Source organism: Pangasianodon hypophthalmus, chromosome 12, assembly GCF_027358585.1.
Source record: "Pangasianodon hypophthalmus isolate fPanHyp1 chromosome 12, fPanHyp1.pri, whole genome shotgun sequence".
In the NCBI taxonomy this organism is placed as follows: domain Eukaryota; kingdom Metazoa; phylum Chordata; class Actinopteri; order Siluriformes; family Pangasiidae; genus Pangasianodon; species Pangasianodon hypophthalmus.
In genome coordinates, this window is record NC_069721.1 from 9635755 (window position 1) to 9659059 (window position 23305).

A 23305-nucleotide genomic window follows, 5' to 3' on the forward strand; every position below is an offset into this window, starting at 1 on the left:
CATGGGGAAGTGAAATTCTTCATTAGGACACAAGGGGGCAACATTTCACTAAAATGCTTTGTACAAAATTTGGTTCTCTACATAATGTCTGCTTATTAACAGGTCTTTTAATTATGTATCAATCAAGAATACATTATTGAGCAAAAAATGTCTCATGTTCTCAGAATAGGTTGATCACAGATGGTGTTTTATATTCTTTACATTTCTGACTGCTTATTTTAGACAGGATATTGCCTTAATGTGAAATCAGACCTGTCTAGTTTCAAAACAGATTTGGTTTTTGGAAAGCCTTAGGTACTTTATATCCTGGAAACATATAATTAATTGTTTTTCAAACAGAGAGGCCATCACCTGCCACGGTATGTGGGGAAAAGCATTTTAGCATAATAAGTATTATACTGAGCCAGCGCGCGCTCATATGGCTCTGCGCCTTGTCCCGCGTCAGTAATCGGATTGCCCAGTGCGTCCTCCGCGCGTGACGTCACCAGATAGGGGCGGGACCGCCGATATTTCGGATAAATGCGGCAAGTGCTGCGCGTGAAGCCGGAGGAAGGAAAAAAAAAATCAGTGGTGTTTACTGCGTAGGTAATATAGGTCAAGGACGCTGAAGCTCAGAAGAAGGAGGAATAGGTGCTGAAAAAGCGGTCGGGCTGCAGAAGGGTGATGCTGGGCAGCGAGGACAAGGCAAAGGCCGTGCACAGGAACGGAGCTGCTAAACCTAAAGCAGAGCAACCTCTGAGGAGTTTAGGTAGGAAAAGGAATAAAAGGAATAAGACAAGGCACATTCAGCATCCAGGCAGGCTAGTGCACATATTATTATTATTATTATTATTATTATTATTATTATTATTGTTGTTGATGTTATTATTATTATTATTATTATGATGATTATTATTATTATTATTATTATTATTATTATTAGTAGTAGTATTATCAGTTACATCCTAAGGTAGTGTGTTCTTGTAGCTTATAATAAACTGAGATCTTTAAACTAGTATATCACAGCACACTTCATTCATTGCATGGAGCTGAGAACTCTAAGCGCATTAGTTTAGTGTTGGTAGTGAATAATTTCAAGTAGAAGTGAAATAATTTGACCAGCAGCCAACATGCCTGGAAAGACACCAGATTAAGTTTAATTTATTTATTTTAAAGGTGTGTCAGAAGTGTTACAGTGGTATGATGCCTAGCTCTCAGTCATGATCAGTGTACTGAGAAGCTAGGAAACATTTTACATATAAACAGTTACCTACTTATTACCCTGTTAAATAAGCACGTTTTGTAAACATGCATGGGTGTGGAGGTTAGAGAGAGAGAGAGAGAGAGAGAGAGATCCACAAGATATTTGTTAATCAAAATCAGAATAAATGTATTTGTCACACATACAAGGAAATTGCCTTGGCAAGTACACATGGAAACTACTAAGCAGATAATGCTGAACTGTTTACAGAGCATGGGAAATAAATAAACAAACATAAAATGAATAGAATAATTAAAGTAGATGTTTGCTAGGGTGCTAAAGGAGAAGAGTAATGGAATAGAGGTATAATATTGATACAGGCTACATACAGTATGAACAGCAATGTGTATATCCAGTATACAGTATAATACAATTTCTTATTAAAACTGATGCAATTATATAGTTAACCAGTACAGTATTTATCTTTATTGTTATTTTGGTTGTTAATATTGTGCATGACAGTTTCCTTTCCATATTGTTTTGTTAGCTCCAACTCATTTGTCTGCATTGCTGTATCAGTAAGTACTGAGCCCCGAAGGGAAGGGAACTTGAACAAGGCTTCCTGTTGCAGAAGGGAAAGTAGACAAACACTCTCCTGTAAATACACGAAAACCTCTAACAAATATTACAAGCAGACTGGATATTTTGTGTAAACATAATCGGTTGTTTTCGATGTATGGAGGACAAAAGCACAGAATGGTAACAGCTGGCAGTGGGGCAGTGTATGTTTAGGGCACAGTGATTAAGCTTTCAGTTATGGGTATATTTGTACTGTGTTTTTAGAACAGCACCGAAAACAAGGTATGTTGGAGTTGAATAATTATCCCGTGTGCGTAAATTCACAGTATGCTCCTCAGAGAACAGGTCCAGCCCTGCCCATTTGTTATAGTGAAGAGCAAAGTAGTGTGATTTCAGATAGTAGGAAATACACTAAACATTTTTAAACCCAGAAGAGAATACAAGCTTTCTTCCCGCTGAGAGGTTCAAGATGAAAAGACCTCTTAACGTTATCACCTAAAAGGGTTATAATGGTTTCCCACTGACATGCTTTTAGTGACTAAAACAGATCTGGACTAAGCCATGATTGATATTTTGTTGCACCCAAATTTCTTAACATGCTGTTTAGATGAACAATTATGGAGTGAACTGAAAAGGTTCTTGACTTTTGGACATTCTTCAACTGATTATGTTACAGAGTACTTTTAGTGGAATTTCATGAAGTGTCCAAGATATAAATCATAATTCTTTGATGAACAACTTAACCATTGATACCACTCCATTTGCACTGCACACATCAGGCTACCATGACTTTTTCATTCATAAATAGAAATAAATCAAACAATCCAATCAGTTCTCTGCTACAGTAGCTTTTAGTAAGCATGTGGGACTCATCTCTAGCATCCAGGCTTGGGAGCAATTTAATTAAGGCTATTTAAAAGCATTTATTATTCACCACCATTTTTCAAAATGTAGTTGGCAAAGTGCCAGACATACAGACGTAAAAGGTCTCTCTCTCTCTCTCTCTCTCTCTCAGGTGTCCAGGATGACGGAGATGTACAGACCATGCTGCAAGGTTCTGCCATGTCAAAGCTGCGTTCCCCTCGCTGGCAGAGGAGATGCATGCTAAAGCTGCAGGATGATGGCATCACAGTGCGTTGTGAATCCAATGGTACCTTCAGCAAGACCAAAACCTGTAAGTCCACAAAGCAATGGGACTTGTGTAAAGGGGACAGTCCCAGATCATCCTCATGGGGTGTTATGAATTTAAGTACTTATGAAGATTAACCCTCTAACTGGGACCAGATTGTGGTCATGAGAGGAGGGAAGACATTACTGGGCTCAACAGCACGACAGCTTTGCAAACATGCAGTGTGAGAGCTCTTTTCAGTAAGGTGGAGTTTTAAATATACCTCTGAATTATGGGTATGCAAACACTGCAGTAGGCATGTCTACTGTACCACAGTGCTGACTGTTATTACAGGGCTGGTCTATTTGTAGCTCAAACAGGGGGGTATTTCTACCAGGCCTGTAAGTTGCACTCAACTAATTAGAGGCTATGATGGGGTGGGAAGAGTTCGGCCTTCCTTTTTCTGGTTTGTTCCATATGGGTTATATGAAGGGTAATCATTGCCCTGGAAGCAGTGCAGCCTGTACATAGAAACTTGGTCTTCAATTGCTTGTAGTCAGTGATGTTATTTTGTGATGTGGGCAAGACAGACTATACGTGTGCACACCAGGGGAGGAAAGTAACAAACTACATGTACTTTTGTTACAGTACTTGCTTCACTGTAATGGTATTTTTTTTTTAAAGTGTAATTAATTGTTCTTTTAGTTTTACTTGGGTTTTCTTTCTCTAATCTATTCTACAAAAAAAAAATCGCAATGTAAAATCAACAAGAAAATATGAATGAAATCAAGACCCACTCACTTTCCAGACCTCATCCGAAGAAGGCTAGTTGTGTTATTTAAGTAACGAATTCATCAGTCAAAATGAATTTACAAATTAGGACAAGGATGCAGTATGCCAAATCTCAGCTCATTCAGATTTATGGTTCCAGAGACATGGTTATTTGAATTTAACACCACCTCCTTTAAATTTTCACCCTTGTAGACATACCTTATCTTAAACGTCTGAGTAATCATGAGTAAACTAAGTTCCACCCTATATTGGTAGCCATATTGTTTACAAATGTCAGCAAGTTTTTGATAATTATTGAGCTTCAGGCTGATACTAGTACACCAATTTCGTGAAAACAATAGCACTGGTTAGCATATAATTCAAATGTAATTTATATAGCACCTTTTTATGCCTCCATCACTAGGTCAAGGACACAGCAAGGTCAAATGTCTGAAAGAGTTTTTCTTTAGTAGCTTCCTTCCTGTTTGTTACTTAGCTTTCATATTCAGAAACTCAAGGCCCATTTTCTGGCAATGTAAAATTTTTTGTTATCCATCCATCCTTCCATCTGTCTGTCCATCCGTCCATTTGTCTGAGATTCTCATTAGCGTGATATCTCAAGACAGAGTGGTTGAATGTTTGGATTTATATGGAATTATCGTTGTAACCAGTAAAGGAATTAATTAGATTTTGAAATTGATCCAAACAAGGTTAAGGTCACAAGTCTGTCATATACTAAAGATATTTCAGGGATACAAATTTATAGCAAGAAAAACTAGACCTAAGGATGCTACGCAGAAGTAACATACAATAAGGTCAACAAAAACCACCATGCTAGGACACTAGGACACACGTGTTGAACAGGGAACAGAACAGGGAAGTTTTCAACTCAGCTTTAATAGAAAAGATGGAAGTGCCTAAACTAGCTTGAACTAGCTAAAGGAGTTTCTGCTTATTTACTACCTGTTTTAGCCAAAGAATGGGGAATGAAAGGGGAATTACTGTAATCTAGCAAGTGAGAGCTGTAGCCTCTTTCAACTGCACTACCATCATGTGTTCTTCTTATATTAGGAGAGAAAGGATTCTCTGTCGGATATGTTTGACAGAGCAGATTTCCTGTGGTTACAGTGGTGTGTGGGACATGAGAGTTGGAAAAAAGACCCACTCTTTTTTTCCCCGAACATCTATATTTGTTATGTTGTATCATTCAGGTAAATAAGGTCCATTGGATTGATTCATGTTTTGCAGGTGTTTGCATGTTCTGTATGTGTTTGTGTATGTAAAGGAGGAAATACGGTAAATGTAAGCAAATATAGAGGTTTGTCCGTTTATCCATTTTCCAGTGTTTGTTCCTTGAATACATTAAGCATCACAGGTAATACTGTAAGCCCGTGTTTCTCTTTACTCTGATTTATTCTTTACTTGTATTTGTGTGAATGCAAATATTTGCTTGGTATTTTTTTGAGTTGTGGTCCATATGACGCTATTTCTGTGCTGTGTCTGTCCTCAGTCTCAGTAATGGAGGTGGAGTGTGTGCGTGAGGGCTGTCAGTCAGAGACCCTGCGCAAGTTGGCTGGTTCTGTCCCAGAGGCACAGTGTCTGACCATCGTCTTTAAGGGAGGAAGGAAGAGTTTGGACTTGCAGTGTCAAAGTATAGAGGAGGCACAGCACTGGGCTCGGGGGATCTGCACCCTACAAGACCGAATCAACAACATGAGTCATACTGAGAAACTCGACCAATATCCTTCAACAGTATTCAACTGGCCAAATCAACAGATAGCCCTCATAAAAGTTTAAAGAACATAGGATTGATTTGCTTTTTACTCCCCAATATTTAATCTCTAGAAAGGATGTATAGTGTGTTCACACTTTAAAGTCAGTGTGGCTTAGCTGTTTTTTGTATTAAACCTACCAGACTGTCCATTCTTCTGGTGAGACAAAAATCCATATTGTCTTCAGAGCATTGCTACTCCTTAATTCCTTAAGTAAGTGAGACACATTTGTCAGACCGGATATATTGCGCTAATATATTAAGTAATGTGGGCTATTTCCCTTTAGCGCTAAATTGCTGTGTGCATTTGCCATAAAAACACATAGTTTATCCTGCTGCCTGGTGCATTGCTCACACTGTTGTTTTCTGTATAAATATTCATGCACTGGCCTTTTTGATGTTGCATGGTCATTTAGACCCATTTTTTTTATCTTTTGCTGCTGGTTGCAAACAGTCTGTTCAAGTGTTAGGGCTCATGATAGGGATGCTTCTGTACAGATATGGGTAACAGGTATCAGCTCAACACTACGCTCATTTACTCAGACTAATACAGAGCAACATCCTATACCACGTGATAATGTGTGACATGTCATAGTGTAAATAAACAGATGACATGAAATGACAGCGATCTGTATGTCTTTCACAATTTATGATCAAAGCAAAGCACACTGCAAACTGTGCTCTACAAAAATATCTACATCTTCATTAAAAATGAGTGCAAGGTACTCAGTCTGGTTGGTTTTGTGATCATACAGTCTGCATGCAACTTCCACACAATCAGTTAGACCTTAATGTTGTCATATATGGCTAATAAATCAACTTTGCACAGATTTTTTTGTTTATGTGATAACATAGTTGAGTTTCTCACATGACTTGTGTATTAAACCCTGACTGCTATCACCTGGATACATGGCTACCTGAGGCAGGCAGATTTAAACCAGGATGGGAAAATGACTTATGAAGAAGTGCAGACACTCCTCCAGATGATCAACATAGACCTCGATGAGCAATACGCCCTTAGATTGTTCAAGGTTACATCGCTCTCTTACTGCTCTTTATTAGATGTCTTCTGTAATATAGTGACCATCATTTGGTTGAATTTTTTACTGAGTTCATTTTAAGTTAGTCCTTATGCTAAAACATTTGGTACCATCCCTGTCCATGAATATTATAGCAATGTAGTAATATTAATATCCCTAAGTAATTTTCAGCTGTGATCCATATAGAATAAAAAACATCTGTATACCAGGATTTATGAATATATACTTTGGAAATACCACCATGTCCTCCTGCCATGCCAAGTAGCTAGCAAGCTAGTTTCATCACAGGTAGACATGAATGGCATTTCAGTGTCTTAAATATTCATTTAGATTGCCATGTTCTTAGGATTTTTAGAACAGATTATTATTACAGTAGCCAAAACTTCAAAATATATCATAATCATAATTAACTGCTATCTAGCATGCAGTTTCTGGGTAGAGAACGAATTTTCTGATTCAAACAATTAAGCTTATGTCAAATCTTTTTTTGATGGAAGTCCAGAGAAAGGTTCAGTTGTGAATGTTGTGATATATGTTAATAAATCTGACCCAGTTTATATCATAGGAATCAATTAGAATGAGAAATTTAAAAAATCATGGTTTTTGAGTTTAATGGTACTTCAAAAAGGGTCAGTGAATGTTAATCGCTTACTCTAGAGCACCTAATAGACTTTGCACGTTCTTAGATCACTTGTGTTTGTGTGTATATATAACAGAAATGTGACCAGTCAGCAGACAATCGTCTGGACCACAGTGAGATCGAGCTGTTTTGTCGTGAGCTGTTGCGTCGACCCGAGCTAGATGCGGTGTTCCTGGAATACTCCTCCAACGGCCGTGTGCTGTCCACGGTGGACCTGCGTGAATTTCTAAAAAACCAGGGAGAAGACAACACCCTTGTCCATGCACAGAGTCTCATCCTTACGTATGAACTCAATGAGTGGGGTAAAGCAATGTCCTTTATTATACACTCTCAAAAACAGCGCACCCACTATCATGCTTCTGTTTCTCCACTTCCTCATGCAAGGGTTTGTTGATTACTTCAAGGTATTATGGAAGAGAATCATTATTGTTGGCCCCTGTTCATTTCCATGGCATTTGATCACTGGTGCTTAGTCTATGAGGAGCATGATTTCAGCCAGTGAACTAATCTGCAAATACCATGATGTGACTCACTATGATAGAAAAGCTGAAATATGTTGTATTAACAACATATTGCTTCCGACATGATATAAAATGAACTATGGTGAAATCCATGGGATGGAGTTAAAAAAACTCAGCTGCTTTATTGGTGCTTTAGTGCCACCCTAACACTAACAATTCTGAAGAGAGAATTATTATTATATAACAAACACATTTTAATGTTGGTTAAAAATTTCTCAGCAGTAAATGTTCCTCATTTTGAATGTAAGTGTATGGAGAAACATTATTAAGTGGTTCATTCAGATCATGTTAGGATAATTATTTTCCTTTTTCTATTACATGACTTGATTATATAGAACTATCTTATTATCTCACGCTCACAAGCTTTCATTTTGCCAGTCCCATCACTGGGAGGTCTCTAACTCCACCATATTGTAAATATTTGATTTAGTACATGTGTCTTCACCCAGCAATTTTGGATAAAACAGCTGCCAGCAAAATCCAAGGCCTTATAAGGTTTTATCTGACTTCTATACATATGTTATTAACTGAGTATACTATGTCAGATGTTACATCACAGTATTACTTACAGATATACAAAATGTATAAGAGTTTGTATCTGATTTGAACTTACTGGCTGTCGAGTTTATGGATCAGTATTTTACAATAATTACAAAGCATTATCTGCTTTCTCTGTGTGTATTCGAATAAGCCTAATTAACATCTGCATCTGTTTTCTGGCTCACAGCTCGGAAAAACCAGCTCATGACAGCCAACGGTTTCACCATGTACATGCTGTCGAAGGAGAATGTTGTGTTTGATCCAGAGCATGGCAGAGTGTATCAGGATATGAGCCAACCGCTCAGTCACTACTTCATCTCCTCTTCCCACAACACCTACCTTACCAAAGACCAGGTCATGGGTGAGAGCAGTGCCGAGCCGTATATCCGGTAAAACACCCACATTTACACATAAACATAGCACCTGTTGACATTTAAAGGTGAAGGCCTGCACTCTTTATCTGTGTGTGTGTGTGTGTGTGTGTGTGTGTGATGTGCAGAGCTCTTAGCCATGGTTGCCGCTGTGTTGAGCTCGATTGTTGGGATGGAGATAGAGAACCGGTGATTTATCATGGCCACACCCTTACTTCCAAAGTACCTTTCAGAGAGGTGGTGGAGGCCATCGCTGAGTATGCATTTAAGGTGGGAATATTGTTTACATTATCCCTTTCTTGTGAGGTTGTTCTTCATAGATCATGGGGCTGATTAAACATTTCATTATATTACTTAAGGAGTGAAACATGACGAGGCATGTTGTTATATCACTGATTATGTTTCATATTTATGACTTTATGTTGATGTAATATGTATTACTTTAAATGTATGTTTCATATAGTGTAATTACATAGAGTATACATATATAAATAAAGTATCATTGTAATTTGTCTTTTGTTCTGCATTATATTGTTCTGTGCACTGCGCAGGCCTCTCCGTACCCTCTGATTCTGTCTCTGGAGAATCACTGCTCAGTGGAACAGCAGGCAGTTATGGCCCAGCAGCTGCACTCTATCCTGGGGGATAAACTGCTCACTAAACCCCTTAACAATCACCAGTGTGACAGCCTTCCCTCACCAGAGGTACTGTGGAAATACATTTCCATTCTGTCCATTTCATTTCTGTTGTCTTCCTTATATTTACACTTTCTTTCTTTTTATAGTAATTTGTTCTTTTTATAGTAATTTGTATAGTATTTTTTTCTTTAGATCATCACTTCTGGTTATATTTTGATTCCATGTTTAATTTTGTCTTGACTTTCTCCTTGGGCTCATCCTGCCTGTGGTCGTCAAACACTGTGGTCAGAGAGTCAGAAATCCAGAGCGACTTACATTTATCTAATTTTATATATATAATACATACATACATTGGTCATGTTTCATACTTCAGAGCCTTCTATAAGAATGTGTATAGCTATACATTACGTTATATAATAAATAATTGTTTTTCCATGTTCTCTGCCATCCAGTCCAGCAGCCAGCCATCTTTCATGCAGTACTGTTCAAAACATGACCCTGTTTCTGGGAAATTGTTCATGTCTGAAATTAGGTTAATTCATTTTTATCTTATTATATTTAGAAAATGGTCAATTATGCCTTTTCATGTCCCAGAAATTTGGATGCAGTGCTGGATAAATGGTGTATCTGTGCCAAAGTATTTGAATAGAGACATCTTGAAATATTAGGGTGTGCAAAGTAGCAACTGATTTAATCTGTAAAAAGTGCCTCATTTCCCTGCAACACATCTGGTAGTATTGGCAAGTTCTTCAAACAAATCTAAAATCAGCCATAAATAAAACGCACAACTTCCCTTTAGTCCAAATACCATATATGACCCTTGCTCCTACATGGATATCCTAAAGATTTTCATTTATCAAACACAGTTTATGCACAAATCCTACCATTTCTTCAATGGATAATCTCCCCTCGATGCTATGTACTGTAGCTAAGTACTGGTGCTGGAATCATAAAGGCTGTGATGCTCTTAATGCACATCATGTCAATACATTTAATACTGTTTGACTTTATAGTATAGTTGTAGAAGATTGGTGATTGATAATCACACTAGCTATCAGTGTAATCTAGAAGAGGATAGGTTCCCTTTTATGTCTGGATTCTCTCAAGGTTTCTACCTTATGTTGTCTCAGGGAGGTTTTCCTTGCCACTTTCACCTCTGGTTTGCTCATTAGGGATCTACATTTACATTTGGCTTTCTGTAAAGCTGCTTTGTGACATGCATATAAAATTGAATTAAACATGTATGGTACAAGAATCTACACATCTAATGTATAACATCTAAGACAGATTGGACATCTACACATCTAAGACAGATTGGACAAAAGTTAAACACCAACCTGTGGACACTGAAAATGGTTGACAGATGCAGGTGCAACTTAATTTTGACTGAACTCTATGATTCAAATGTTTCAAACTAGTTGATGAACAGTGACATGTAATTTGTTTATCTTGGTCTGGTTTGCATGTTTGTTTTGCGTTAGGAGCTGAAAGGGAAAATCCTGGTAAAGGGAAAGAAGGAGCGAGTGGAGCAGGAGAACTCCAGTTCCTCTGAATCCAGCTGCTCTGAAGACGAGAGTAAATCAGAGGGCAAAGTCAAGGCAAAGAAAGAGAGCAAGAAGGTGAACTTATTTGCTGCTTATTTATCGATTGTTTGTTTTCTGTTAACTATTATTGCTTGCTTGTGTGTTTTTATGAAAATATATGTCTGTGCTCTGAGCTAAGTGTCCTGCTCATGTGAGGCCTTTTGTGTCTGTGTTTTTGTTACAGTCTTCTGAAGTCATTTGTGTCTGTTTGTATTCGCATGCTTGTGTGTGTGGTGTGTGTCTCTGACTGGCCATTGCTCTGTAGTGTACGTGTGCTTCTTCTCCAAAGGTGTCTAAGCTGTGTCCAGAGCTCTCCAACCTGGTAGTGTACACTTGCAGTGTTCCTTTTAAAGGCTTTGATCAGGCAGCCAAGAGACCTCCTAATGAGATGTCCTCCTTCTCTGAGAGCAAGGCTCTTAAACATATCAAAAACTCAGGTGACTTGTGTCTCTCTATGTGTTGATAATTATCTGAAGTTTACTAACTGAAACTCCATAAAATGTGTGACATATATGATATTTTAAAGCCACAAATTTAATAGTTGTATAAATTGTTTAATAGTTGGCTATGTAGAATAATAGTTTATAATAATAAAAAGTCCCAGAGTATACTTCTAAGCTCCCAGAGTATACTTCTTCTGCATTACAAAAGACTGCATGTTTCCGCATAATTTCCATTCATTGCTTTCCATTTACAGGGAAGATCTTTGTACGGCATAACACCTGGCATCTGAGCAGGATCTACCCATCTGGTCAGCGCCTGCAGTCCTCCAACTACAACCCTCAGGACATGTGGAACGCCGGCTGCCAGATTGGTAAATTTTAATTCATGTGAATCTGTCCAAATAAAAGCATGTTTCTCAAGAAGGCCTTTCCTACACTCTTATAAACAAAAGTTAAATCTAGAGCTGTAAATGGTTCTTGGGTTTATCTTTTTTGTCCCGTAAACCATTTTCTACACTTAATCCATCCAACCTTAGCAACATGTTACTCATCATCTCTTACAGTGGCACTAAACTTCCAGACACATGGGGAGCAGATGGATCTAAATCAGGGGCGTTTCTTACCCAATGGACGCTGTGGGTATATACTAAAGCCCAGCTTTCTGTGCCAGCCTGACTCCGAGTTCAATCCTGAAAACACTGGGGGAGGACCAGGACACAACCCTACTCTCCTCATTATTAAGGTCGGTTGTCTCAACTCTCTTACTAACTCAGATAGATGTATTAGTTCATGCCAGTTAATAACACTACTATGTTAAGGCCAGATGTGAATCATACTCACAGGAGGTTGTTATGACCCACCCAGAGCCATTTGGCAGAATTATGTCTTGACACTGAAGTGATATCTTAGACAGCTTACATCTGGGTCACATAATTAAATCTGTGGTTGAAAAACCAAGAGGAAGGCTAGAGCAAGATAACAAGCTAGAATATAAACATGACAGTAAATGAATTAGCTGGAGAAATTTTCCACCAGTCTATTTATATAATTTGTGTATTGTGTTTCAGGTCATCTCAGCCCAGCAGCTGCCTAAGCCAAACACAGAGAAACTCAACTCTATTGTAGACCCTCTGGTCTGGGTGGAGACTCATGGGGCTCCCATAGACAACAACAAGAAAAAGACACACCGCATTGACAATAACGGCATGTCATCACTTCTTAATGAGCATGCACAATAGCTGTTATTTTTAACTCCTGTGCGTGATTAGATACCTCAGTGAGTGTGTGTGAGAGTATGTGTGTGTATGCATATTTAAGTCCTGTTTTCTCCTGTTTGTTCTTACCCAGGCTTTAACCCCAGGTGGGACTGCACCTTTAAGTTTCTGTTGCATGTGCCAGAGCTGGTCCTAGTTCGCTTTGTAGTGGAGGATCATGACTACACGGCACGAAATGAATTCCTGGGCCAGTTCACTCTCCCATTCACCAGTATGCGCACAGGTAAAAGCTTATATATACAATAAATAAAAAATAATAACTAAAAGTAAGTAAAATAAGTATAAATATATATATAAAAAAAAAAAAAAAAATATATATATATATATATATATATATATATATATATATATATATATATATATATAAAATTCTTAGATATTTTTTATCCAACCTTTCAACACATAATATTGTAGAAAGTAGTGTGTATTACTTATTCTTTCCTGAGTTTTGTAGTATCCCTGCACGTGCATGATCAGGCACTATGGCGGTAATAGCTAACCATAACCATACATGTTTTCCCCTGAAAAAGTGGTCCCATCACTGAAAAGACAATTTATACATTAATTCATTCATTCCTCTCCCACTATTCCCTAGTCAGGCTTATGGTTGATCTGGAGCCTATCCAAGGAACAATGGGGCAAGGCAGGAATGCATCCTGAATGGGATGCCTGTCCATCGCAGTGCACTATGCGCACACATTCACACACTCGTTTACACCTATGATCAATTTACTTTAGCTAGTCCGTCTAACAGCATGTTTTAGGGAGGTGGTAGAAAACCAGCGAACCCAGCGGAAACCCAGTGAAACTCCTCACAGACAGTAACCCAAGCTCAGGGTCAACCTGGGGATGCTGGAGCTGTGAGGTGGCAGAGCTACCCGCTCCAGCACCCTGCCATTATAAGGCCTTAAATTACAAATACATCTGATTCAAGTATTCATAAAAATGTTCAACAAAAATTTCAACACAAAAGCACTCCCCTATTGTCCAGAGGTGGCGGGTTTGAATCCTGATAATGCCACAGACATTTGTAGCTGGTGCTGTCTGGGTGGGAGGGATGGCATTGTCTCTCTCCCCGCAAATCAGAGTGACAATAGCCAATTGCTGGCATCTGTGAGCTCATGTATGTTAAATGGGGTAGAAAGCACTTTCCTCAAGGTTTGTAGCATAAGCAGCAGTTTCGAAAAGATGCAGTTGGCTGGCTTCACGTCTTGAAGGACGCACGTATTAGCCTTCACACAACTCTAGCTGTCGTATGATTGGGGAGAGCTGAAAAAATTTGGAAAAAAAAAGTCCTACAAAAATTGACTGCCCCAACATCTGAACATAGACTTCCATTATAAGTTATACAGATTTTCTATTCTTTTCACAGTATGAGAATAAAAATTATTTACATTACATTATTCTTATTATTACTGGTTGTAAACTACAGATAAGATAAGATAAGATAAGATAAGAGAAGATAAACTTTATTGATCCCACAGTGGGGAAATTCACTTATCATAGCAGCTCACAGACAGTTAAAGTGCAGGAAGAAAGAAAAGGAAGGAAGATACACATACACTACAGATTAGGTTGAAAATCCTTTAAGTGATCCAGTAAATACCAGCTACTCTGAAGTGAAAGTCTTGTTTGGATATCTGTTTTACAGGTTACAGACATGTGCGGCTACTGAGAGCAGACGGTTCAAGCCTCTCTCCTGCCAGCCTCTTCATTCATGTCAAGGTCACACCCAATTACAGCAGCCCCAAGCACGTTGCCTCAACCAAAGCCTAGTCGAACACAGGAAATATAGTCATGCAGTCATAGACTACTGACTGGGTTACAACGGTTGATACTGATCTACAGTAATAATGACCTAATTTATATTCTGTATGTATGTTATTGTTTATTCTTTAAATAGGGACTCATTGAGAAAGATATAATGCAAATTAATCACAGAGACCAAATACAAGAAGCTGAGGAGTATATTCTCAATAAAGCCAGGAGTTTTTCAGGCCCGGGGTTGCCCCAAGAGATTATATTACAGATTGATGAGATTATCATTAATGAAGGAATAAGAAACTGGTCAAGCAATTTATTAAGTAATTATATAATGTCTTTAGAAATGATGCAGCAATACAACAGGGTTCTTTTAGGAATTTTTTGTCATGTAACGTGTCAAATGTAGCAGTATCTATTTAATAGCCTTTAGGCTTCTCTTCCTATGCAACTGAAAAATCCTATTGTTTAAAATGACGCTGTGCTTAAACTGAGAAGGATAATGTTTCGAGGGATTGTGGTGCTCATGGATTGTAAATGCAGCCTTTTTCCTCTTGATTGTAGGGAGAGAGTTATGCATGTTGGCAAGTTGATAATGAAAACACTGAAACTGTCTCACTAAAAGTGTACCGTCCTGTACAAACTTTTCAGGGCTGATACGAACTATGCTTTTTTATATAATCAGTTAAAAAAGGAAACTTAACTGCTGAAGTAATGTTAAAGTTAAGGGAAAAAATGGGTTTTTGACGTGATGGTGATGATCTGCATCATTCATTCATATTCCTGTCTGTTTCTCATATTTATAATATTATAAGTTTATACATTGCTAATTAAAATATACACTTCTGTTTTTTCTGACATAACCTGATATTTGCATTTGTGTAAATTCTGAATAATTGAACATGTATTTGGCACCCTGCTTTAAAAAATGTATATGGCTATTACAGCCCTGACTACTATTATTTAAGTAAGTCAGATAAAATAACATTCCACACGCACACATGCATTGTTTTCGCTCTATAACTACAACCTCATAATAATTATATGTTTAAGTTTGGAGGTCAGGTTCTGTTAACATATAGCATGTATATATGCCAGCATCTGTTTTAGACGGCATAGCATTTTCTTCCCTATGTTATTCTCACAGTTTTAATTTTGTAATGTGATATGTGGGTTCTCTATTTATATGATTTATACCTTATACAGTTTCTAGTATTAATCAGTATTATAAGTTCATTTGGGACTGATAAAATCATTCTGTTTGTATAACAATGCCAGTGCTTTAATGCTTTGATGAACAGGTCTGTCAGATGTGTTTGAAATAAGAAGCACTTCATTCTTTTGTTTAGTTATCATGTGCTAGTAAATGTAAAGTAAGGAGAAATCAAAACCCTCACTGTTATTTGAAAAATATGACAGTAATGGCAAAAAAGCAAAACAAAATATTTGCACTGTTAAAGAAGCCATACAGTTATCTTTGTGAGATATACTGTATGTATTATAGCCATTAATAAGTTGATAAAATTGTCATGTACTGTAATGCCAAATATTTAATTTGTAATCTCCAGATATGCAAATAAACACTTTTTTGTTGTATAGAAATTGAGAAGTGTCTCTAAATGAATTCTTCTAGTTAATCTGAGTTGCTGAAAAGCAATAGTTCACTGTAGCTGTTATGAACCATGATGGTGACACTGGAGCCCTCTGATGGTGGATATTTGGAAGTATATTTCTGCATATAACACAAGAAAACTGTAATGTAGTCATCTAGAAATTTAATTCCAAGGTTTTCCTAGCTATATGCATACATAAATTTTATTCTTTTGAATAAAATGATAGGTCTTAAACTATAGGCCTTTCCAAAAATTGTTTTAGAGGTTAGTAAAAAGGTTAGTGAAAATATTTTTATTCTTTTATTTTTATTCGTAATTTTTTTTGTTAAAGTTTTATTCTTGAACATAGTGGACTGGTGAGAAACCTCAAAGTTTAAAGTTGCATTAGTCAACCAACTAAACTCAAAAAGCTTTAAAACCAAACATTTATTTAATTGGGAAAATAAACAATAGGGAAGAAAAGGTAATTTTTAAAAAATTGCCGAAGTTATTCTGCACCTCATGTAACAATATTAAAGTAACAATATTTTGAAAATGTGTGTAATATGCACAGTTAGGTCTATTAACATCCTGTTTCATGTTTCTGTTTCCTGTTAGAATTATATAAATGTAGCAGTACATTTTAATATTACAATATCAATACTAGACTATGTAAAGATTATTTGTACCACATACCGTATGTCTGTTTCCTTTTATAGAGCTTTGATGCAGACATTATCTTTCTTGGGAATGTGATTAAAGAAAAAAGACTCTGGTTATGTGATCAGTTACATCATATTTTTTTTCAGATGAAATCAAGAACTCGTATAATTTCATTTATCCTTCAGTATCGAAAAAAAAAAATAAAAATAAAAAATCTCCAGCATGTTTACAGTTTTGTCTACTCAAAACCGCAGTGACCGGTGGGATTAAATGGATTAATTACCAGTGACTAATGTAACTTCATTATCCACAGCAGTGCCTGTGTGCTAATCGATAGAGATTATGGATGGAAATTCGTTAACCCCTGCTGGGTTCTGGTATACAGTATGAAAGTTCAGACAGCTTCTGAATTATACATTTCAGATAATAAGGCATATCATTATCAGGAGGGTGGGGAAAGAGAAAATAGAAGTTGGGCAGCCCCTCCCCAAACCCTGCTGCTGTGAGATAAGGCCTTGACTCCTACACACACACACACACACACACACACACACATCAGCTATAGAAAGGAGTCGACAGAGGGACCGATTCAATGCCTGAAAATATACACATGGCCGAGGATAAAAGCCTGTAATTGCTTTTTTTTCTTTACACTGTAGTGTCTGTATTTGATGGTTTAGAGGTTGATGATGGTGTGTTTTGTTTTGTCCTCAGTGAGAAGAGCTCGGAGGGTGACGTTGCTGGGAAAAAGAAAAAGAAACCAAAGAAGGACAAGGGCCAAACATGGGCTAAGGAGGGACCACTAGACCCCTTTAAACTGGTGTGTAGTAAAATATAAAGTGCACAAGTAAAATGCATTTATGCCACATTTATAACTACATCTTGTACACTGTTGTGAGCTGTTAATATTTTATACCAGGTACTACAGGAAAAAAAATCAGTGAACTTGTGGATCTTTTCTAACCTGTCTAGTTGGATGCCCTCCCTGAACAGAAGCAGCAGGAGATTCAGAGAGCGCTGCACCTCTTCTCTCTGGGCCAGGGTCCACCCAAGAGCCTGAAAGAAGCCCGCAAACACAACTTCCGCTTCTGGAACAGCCAGCCTGTCACTAAGATAGGTACAGAGCTAATGACAGGGTTAATATGAGCCTTAAATAGAAATGGATCATCTCTCCTCAGGCTCCCAGCACACTTTCAGACACAGTTTAAGGTTTTATTATCCGATTTTAAAGCTCTGCAGTTTGGCTCCTTCTTATATCACTGATCTGCTCCTTTTCCTTTCATTCCATTCCGTATTAGCTCAAAGTGCAACAGCTTATCACTCATCACTCAGCTTATCACTTAGCCTTGCTTCTTTTGTATCTGCCTTCATATTACGTCTGTACTCTAGTATTTGGTGGTGTTTAATTTGTTTAAAAAGACTTTCTGGATCAATGGTGTGTCAAATGGTTTTCACTTTTTCTTCCTACTCACTTTACCAGTTTCTTCTTGGGTATTTTAGTTGTCTTGTCTGTTGAGTCAACTACATTGTATAGCCCCTTGAACAAATTTTGCTTGAATGTGTTTCTCTTCTCACAGGTTAGTTTGTACGAAATAAAAGAATGCCTTTGCAGCAGTGAGGGACTGACATTAAATACTGTCTGAACAATATCTTTCCATGCGATGAAAGCCTTCCACTGCCATTCATCTTGCGATTCCTGAAATACTGTCATAGTGCATGTTTAGATTTGATGGTGCCTTTGCTGGCTTTTCTTGTTTTGAAGGAGAGGAAGTGACGTCACATGGACCCATACAGTCGGAGAAGCCGAACATTCGACAGGAGTGCTATTCTCTCCCTGAAGGCTTCAGCTGGGACACGATGGATCTAGAAAACACAGAGCAAGTGGGCTACAAATCTTTCTACTTTACGTAACCAAGGTCTCATTTCCATGTCTTGCTCACTAGTGAGCATCAGGTTCTGTTTTGGTTGGAAAAAAATATGTCTGAGGAGTTTTATATGGTGAGATAATACCAGTTTTTTTGACTGTCTTGTGTATTTTGCATTGGGCGCATGTGTCTGTGTGTACAGCTGGGGGAGCTGTGCACTTTGCTTAATGAAAACTACACAGCAGAGGATGACAACACACTTCGTTTCTACTACTCCTCCGAGTTCCTGCTATGGTGAGTGCTACCTCTGAAGGGCAGCATTGTCTCAGTTTATAGTATGACTGGAACAGCATGATTAAAAGTGAAGTTTGTAAGGTTTGATCATGTTTCTTGACCTACATTATGATAACCATATGACACTAAAGATACCTTCACAAAACTGTGTTTCACAATATGAACATGCAAATGATCGCACTAGTTTCTCTGTTTACATTTTTTTCTGGTCCAGAAATAGGCTCCACTTCTATTTAACTTTTATCAAGAGGCATAAGCACGGTTCATACATGCACTTTTATTCTAGAAATTAATGGACACCTAAACAGAAAAGGGTTCGGTGTGAAAGTTATATTTTAATAAGACAAGACGTTACAATTCCCAGACAGTTAGTGGGAAGCTCATGTGTTTGAAAAAAGCTGATATACTAATATAATTTGTATGTCACACCCTGTGTAACAAGACTTGTTGCAAGTGTGAGCTGTCTGGAGGCTGTGAATTACATTACAAACATTACTGATTTTAAAAATGTGAAAGTGTCTGTATACATAGTTTTAGTGTAGTTTCAGGGGTGGAATCATTGGTGAAAAGTAGAAAGGTAGTTAATGTTTTCATTGCAATTGCACTTTGCCTCACAGGAAGCAGAAGACTCTAAAAATTACAAACTGCTCCTTTAAGTATAACTAAATTTATGATTTTTTAAAATTTTTATGTTTTCATTTTTATTTAAATATTTAATTTTACAAATTTTTACGTAACCCTCATTTAATAATTTCTTCCCCTAATTCTTTCCTCCTTGTACAAATACAAACTAGAATATAGTCAAAAAGTCCTCTGACAAATGTACATGTTCAATTTTCATTTTTAAATCTTCTACATGGTCTCATAGCTCCATTTATCTACCTTTTTATTTCCTCCCTCCCCTTATTTATTATGTTGAAATTGTTTACTTTAGTCTAGTGTAGTTTGTTTAGTTTACTAGTGGGTATTACACCGATACAAATTCATTGTACATGTAACAAACTTGGCAACACATAAAGATTTGGATTCTGATTCTGATTGTTTAAGGGCTCTGTGTCCCCCTGGTTGGCAGTCTGAGTGGCACTGTGGAGTGCGGGTGGACTCTAACAAAAAACTAGTGGGCTTCATTAGTGCTGTCCCTGCCACGGTTAAAATATACGACACGTAAGTACAATCTCATTTATTGCAGTTAAGTACAATCTCAGTTTTTGCATAGATCTCAACAGATTTAAATGATCCAATTCAAAACTCCACAGAGAGAAGAAGATGGTGGAAGTAAACTTTCTGTGTGTGCATAAGAAGCTGCGCTCCAAGCGTATGGCTCCAGTCCTTATCCGTGAGATCACCAGGCGGGTTCAGCAGCAGGGTTTATACCAGGCTGTCTACAGTGCCAGTGTTGTGTTACCGACTCCTGTGACAAGCTGCAGGTATGAGCCTTTATGAGCCTTTTTGATGCCCCAGTGCATCTTTTCAAACTGCTGTGTCACAGGGCAGCATAACACCCTGATGCCCATGGTTAGCTAGTTCCACTCTGATTGAAAAGGCAGAGAGAGTAATACCTCCCACCCAGAGACCGCGGCCAAGTTTGCTCTCTAGACTCCGGGCCACAGAGGGCTGTAGCATCATCAGGATTCAAACTCATGATCTCCTGATAATAGGAGGAATGCTTTTTTGTTGTGCCATTTGTGAGCAATGTGCCACATTTCTGTTTACCACAGACACAGACAGACAGTTTTGTAAACCCTTCTAATGTGATATTTCCTATTAGCCGTTCATGAGGATGTAAATTAGAGTTTTATTCAGATTAACTTGAATGTGACAGTTTTTCTCTCTCTCCCTGTCTCTGTGTTAACAGGTACTGGCATCGACCCCTGAACCCACGCAAGCTGATTGAGCTGAATTTCTCATCTCTCCCGCGCCACATGACCCTGCAGCGTGCACTCAAGCTGAACCGACTGCCAGAGGTGAGTCTTTATGGTGCTTTCTTCTGACCAGTCAATGTAATAAAAGACATACCTTGTTACCAGTTCCTTATATCTTTATGGTTTCCTGTCATGCGTTTCATGAGTTTCAAGATCTTCTTTGTCTTATTTCCTCTTGACAGACGACCAAGACTGCTGGCCTACGCCTCATGACCTTGGATGATGTACCCAAAGTACAGGATCTTCTGAGAGAGTATCTAAAAGACTTCCATCTTCTCCCCATTTTAAACAAGGAAGAGACTCAGCACTGGTTCCTGCCCAGAGATGGTATCACTGATACTTATGTAGTCGAGGTTAGTTTGCATGCATCACATGGGTCATGGGACTCTTTGAGCAGGAATACACATTAAACCTCTTCCATGCTCACTTCTCTATTCTGTTTAATTTGTGGTCAAAACAACTGAGCTGGTGCATGAGAGTGGAACTGTGTCACCACATTAATGTAATGAGTAAACATCTCTTTTCTGTGCTTCCATCATTCACTGACATTTGTTTAATATTGTTCTTACAGGGTTTAGGTGGTGTAATAACTGATATGGTTAGTTTCTATATCATGTCTTCGACCGTTTTGAACCACCATACCCATCGGAACCTGAAGGCAGCATATGCTCTTTACACAGTCAGCACTGGTACCCCGCTACAGCAGCTCATGGAGGATGTCCTCATCATAGCAAAAGCAGTGAGTCTATCCATATATGTTATAAAAGCTCTTTGGTGTGATACAATGTAAGAAAACTGAAACTCCAGTCACCATCATCTTTACCTTTCAGAGAGGATTTGATGTGTTCACTGCCCTGGATGTTATGAGAAATAAGGAATTTCTGGAACCTCTGAAGTTTACACAAGGAGACAACACTATGCATTACTACCTTTACAACTGGTCATGCCCAAACATAACCCCAGATAAGGTGATCACAGTGTTACAAAATAGTTGTGTGATGGATTTTTTTTTACATGTTGCTTACATTATGCAGCTGCAGAATAAACTGTGTGAAGCCAGAGTGTGAAATAAGCAGGGGATCAAACAGAGATGTAAATATGGTTGTTCCTGTTTCAGGTCGGCATGGTGCTCAAGTAATATCTGCAGAGTTATCAGAGGAGAGGAGATGGTACCACTGATTGCTTTTGCTTCTGTAATATTTAATGAACGGATCACCTCAAATTATATCAAGATACATGTTTGCAGTTCAAGAGCATGCGAGAGACCCGATGGATTGAAAGATACATACCAGAAGTTTGTTAAAATGTAAACAATAAAATATGAATGACATCTATTACAATAGTTTGACTATTAATATATCAAGTCAACTGGAAACTAATGAAAATATGTGGACCATCATAACTTTTTTGGGAGTACTTTAAAAGTCAAGACAGACAGTATAGCCTCTCATTGCCTATCACCAATGGAAATTATATTACAATGACATTTATTTTATAAACTGGATATAATTACCAGTAATTACAAATCACTGAACAGTACTGTAATTGGCTTAGTTTATTCCTGATCATGTGGAGTTATTTATTTGTCTCTACAGTGGATATACAATTTCACAGTTTTTGTGAAAAAAGCCACAAATGAAGATAAATCATGTCAGCTATTTTTCTCAAATTAGCAAATAGATAATTAGAAGAAGAAATAAATGAAATAATAATAATAATAATAATAATAATAATAATAATAATAAAATTAGTTACATAAATGTGCACACCCTTTGAATGTTTTACAGCAGTAATTATAACAAGTCTCTATATTTGTAAGGTGACATGAAGGGTTAGAATGTTAGGATGGCAGAATGTCTAACATGATTTATCTTGGTGGCGTGGTGGCCTAGCATTGATGCCTCACAGCTCCAGGGTCCCTGGTTATTTGTTTTGGGTTCTCTGGTTTCCTCCCATCTCATAAATACATGCCAATAGGGGGATGGTCTAAGATAAATTGGCCAAAGGTGTGAATGAGTGTGTGAAAATGTACGTGCATGGTGCCCTGCGATCCCATCTAGGGTTTATTCCTGCCTCATGCCCAGTGTTCCTGGGATAGGCTCAGGATCCAACATGACCCTGACCAGGATAAAGTGGTTACTGAGAGTGAGTGAGTGACGATTTATCTTGATTTCTGGCGTTACACTGCAAAAAACTCCAGTTTCAATAAGGATGTGTAAACTTTTCATATCCACTGTATATCCCTTTCCCTTAGAGAGTATGAAGGCTAACGTCCTTACGCTGAAATCATATTTTGATTGTACACTGATTTGGTCATGTTGATGTTCTTGAGGATGACCTGATTCTCCAGTGTGATTTTCTTTAATTCTCTGTTTCTGTAATCTGCACTCAGACTGCATTCATACAAGCTTTTAATGAATGAAATAGTGATTCTAGCCTTTAGATGTATTTCTACACAGACATGAATATGACCACCACTACTGGATCAATTTTGGAACAGACATACAGGGAGTCATGAAGAAGAATACAAAGAATAAAAAGAAGAATACAAAGAGTTGAGATAGTTATGATCAGTCATGAACATATGTGAATATAGCGTGAGAGTAGGATTGTTTACCTGAGTTTGGGCTGATATTCATTTCAGTTATCCAGATCACTCTTGGCCTTGGAGCTGGCAAATCTGGAGTGCTGTTGTCTCGCTCTACTTGCATGAATTGCTCGTGCTCCTTCTGTTGCACAGGGATTTCCT

General features: G+C 37.9%; 2 protein-coding genes across 3 annotated transcripts; both read left to right on the forward strand.

Moving 5' to 3' along the window:
• The first annotated feature begins 507 nt into the window (after nucleotides 1-507).
• plcd3b (phospholipase C, delta 3b) lies at nucleotides 508-15822 on the forward strand. Of its 2 annotated transcripts, none has more exons than XM_026915889.3 (15): nucleotides 508-748; nucleotides 2775-2933; nucleotides 5149-5377; nucleotides 6311-6440; nucleotides 7166-7391; nucleotides 8338-8539; nucleotides 8650-8791; nucleotides 9073-9225; nucleotides 10641-10778; nucleotides 11008-11179; nucleotides 11440-11556; nucleotides 11749-11927; nucleotides 12253-12388; nucleotides 12533-12682; nucleotides 14111-15822. In XM_026915889.3, the coding sequence occupies exons 1-15, from the start codon at nucleotides 664-666 to the stop codon at nucleotides 14233-14235; spliced, it is 2343 nt and encodes a 780-aa protein (XP_026771690.1). In that variant the 5' UTR covers nucleotides 508-663; the 3' UTR covers nucleotides 14236-15822. The 2 variants fall into 2 exon arrangements, with proteins under 2 accessions (XP_026771690.1, XP_026771691.1); XM_026915890.3 differs by having other exon boundaries at nucleotides 11032-11179.
• Nucleotides 15823-16982: 1160 nt separating this feature from the next.
• On the forward strand, nucleotides 16983-21890 carry nmt1b (N-myristoyltransferase 1b). Its single transcript, XM_026914753.3, has 12 exons — nucleotides 16983-17105; nucleotides 17190-17295; nucleotides 17448-17592; nucleotides 18238-18356; nucleotides 18543-18634; nucleotides 19682-19798; nucleotides 19891-20061; nucleotides 20490-20598; nucleotides 20739-20909; nucleotides 21128-21295; nucleotides 21387-21524; nucleotides 21674-21890. Exons 1-12 carry the CDS (start codon nucleotides 17068-17070, stop codon nucleotides 21692-21694), a joined length of 1395 nt encoding a protein of 464 aa, XP_026770554.3. The 5' UTR covers nucleotides 16983-17067; the 3' UTR covers nucleotides 21695-21890.
• Nucleotides 21891-23305: the final 1415 nt, after the last annotated feature.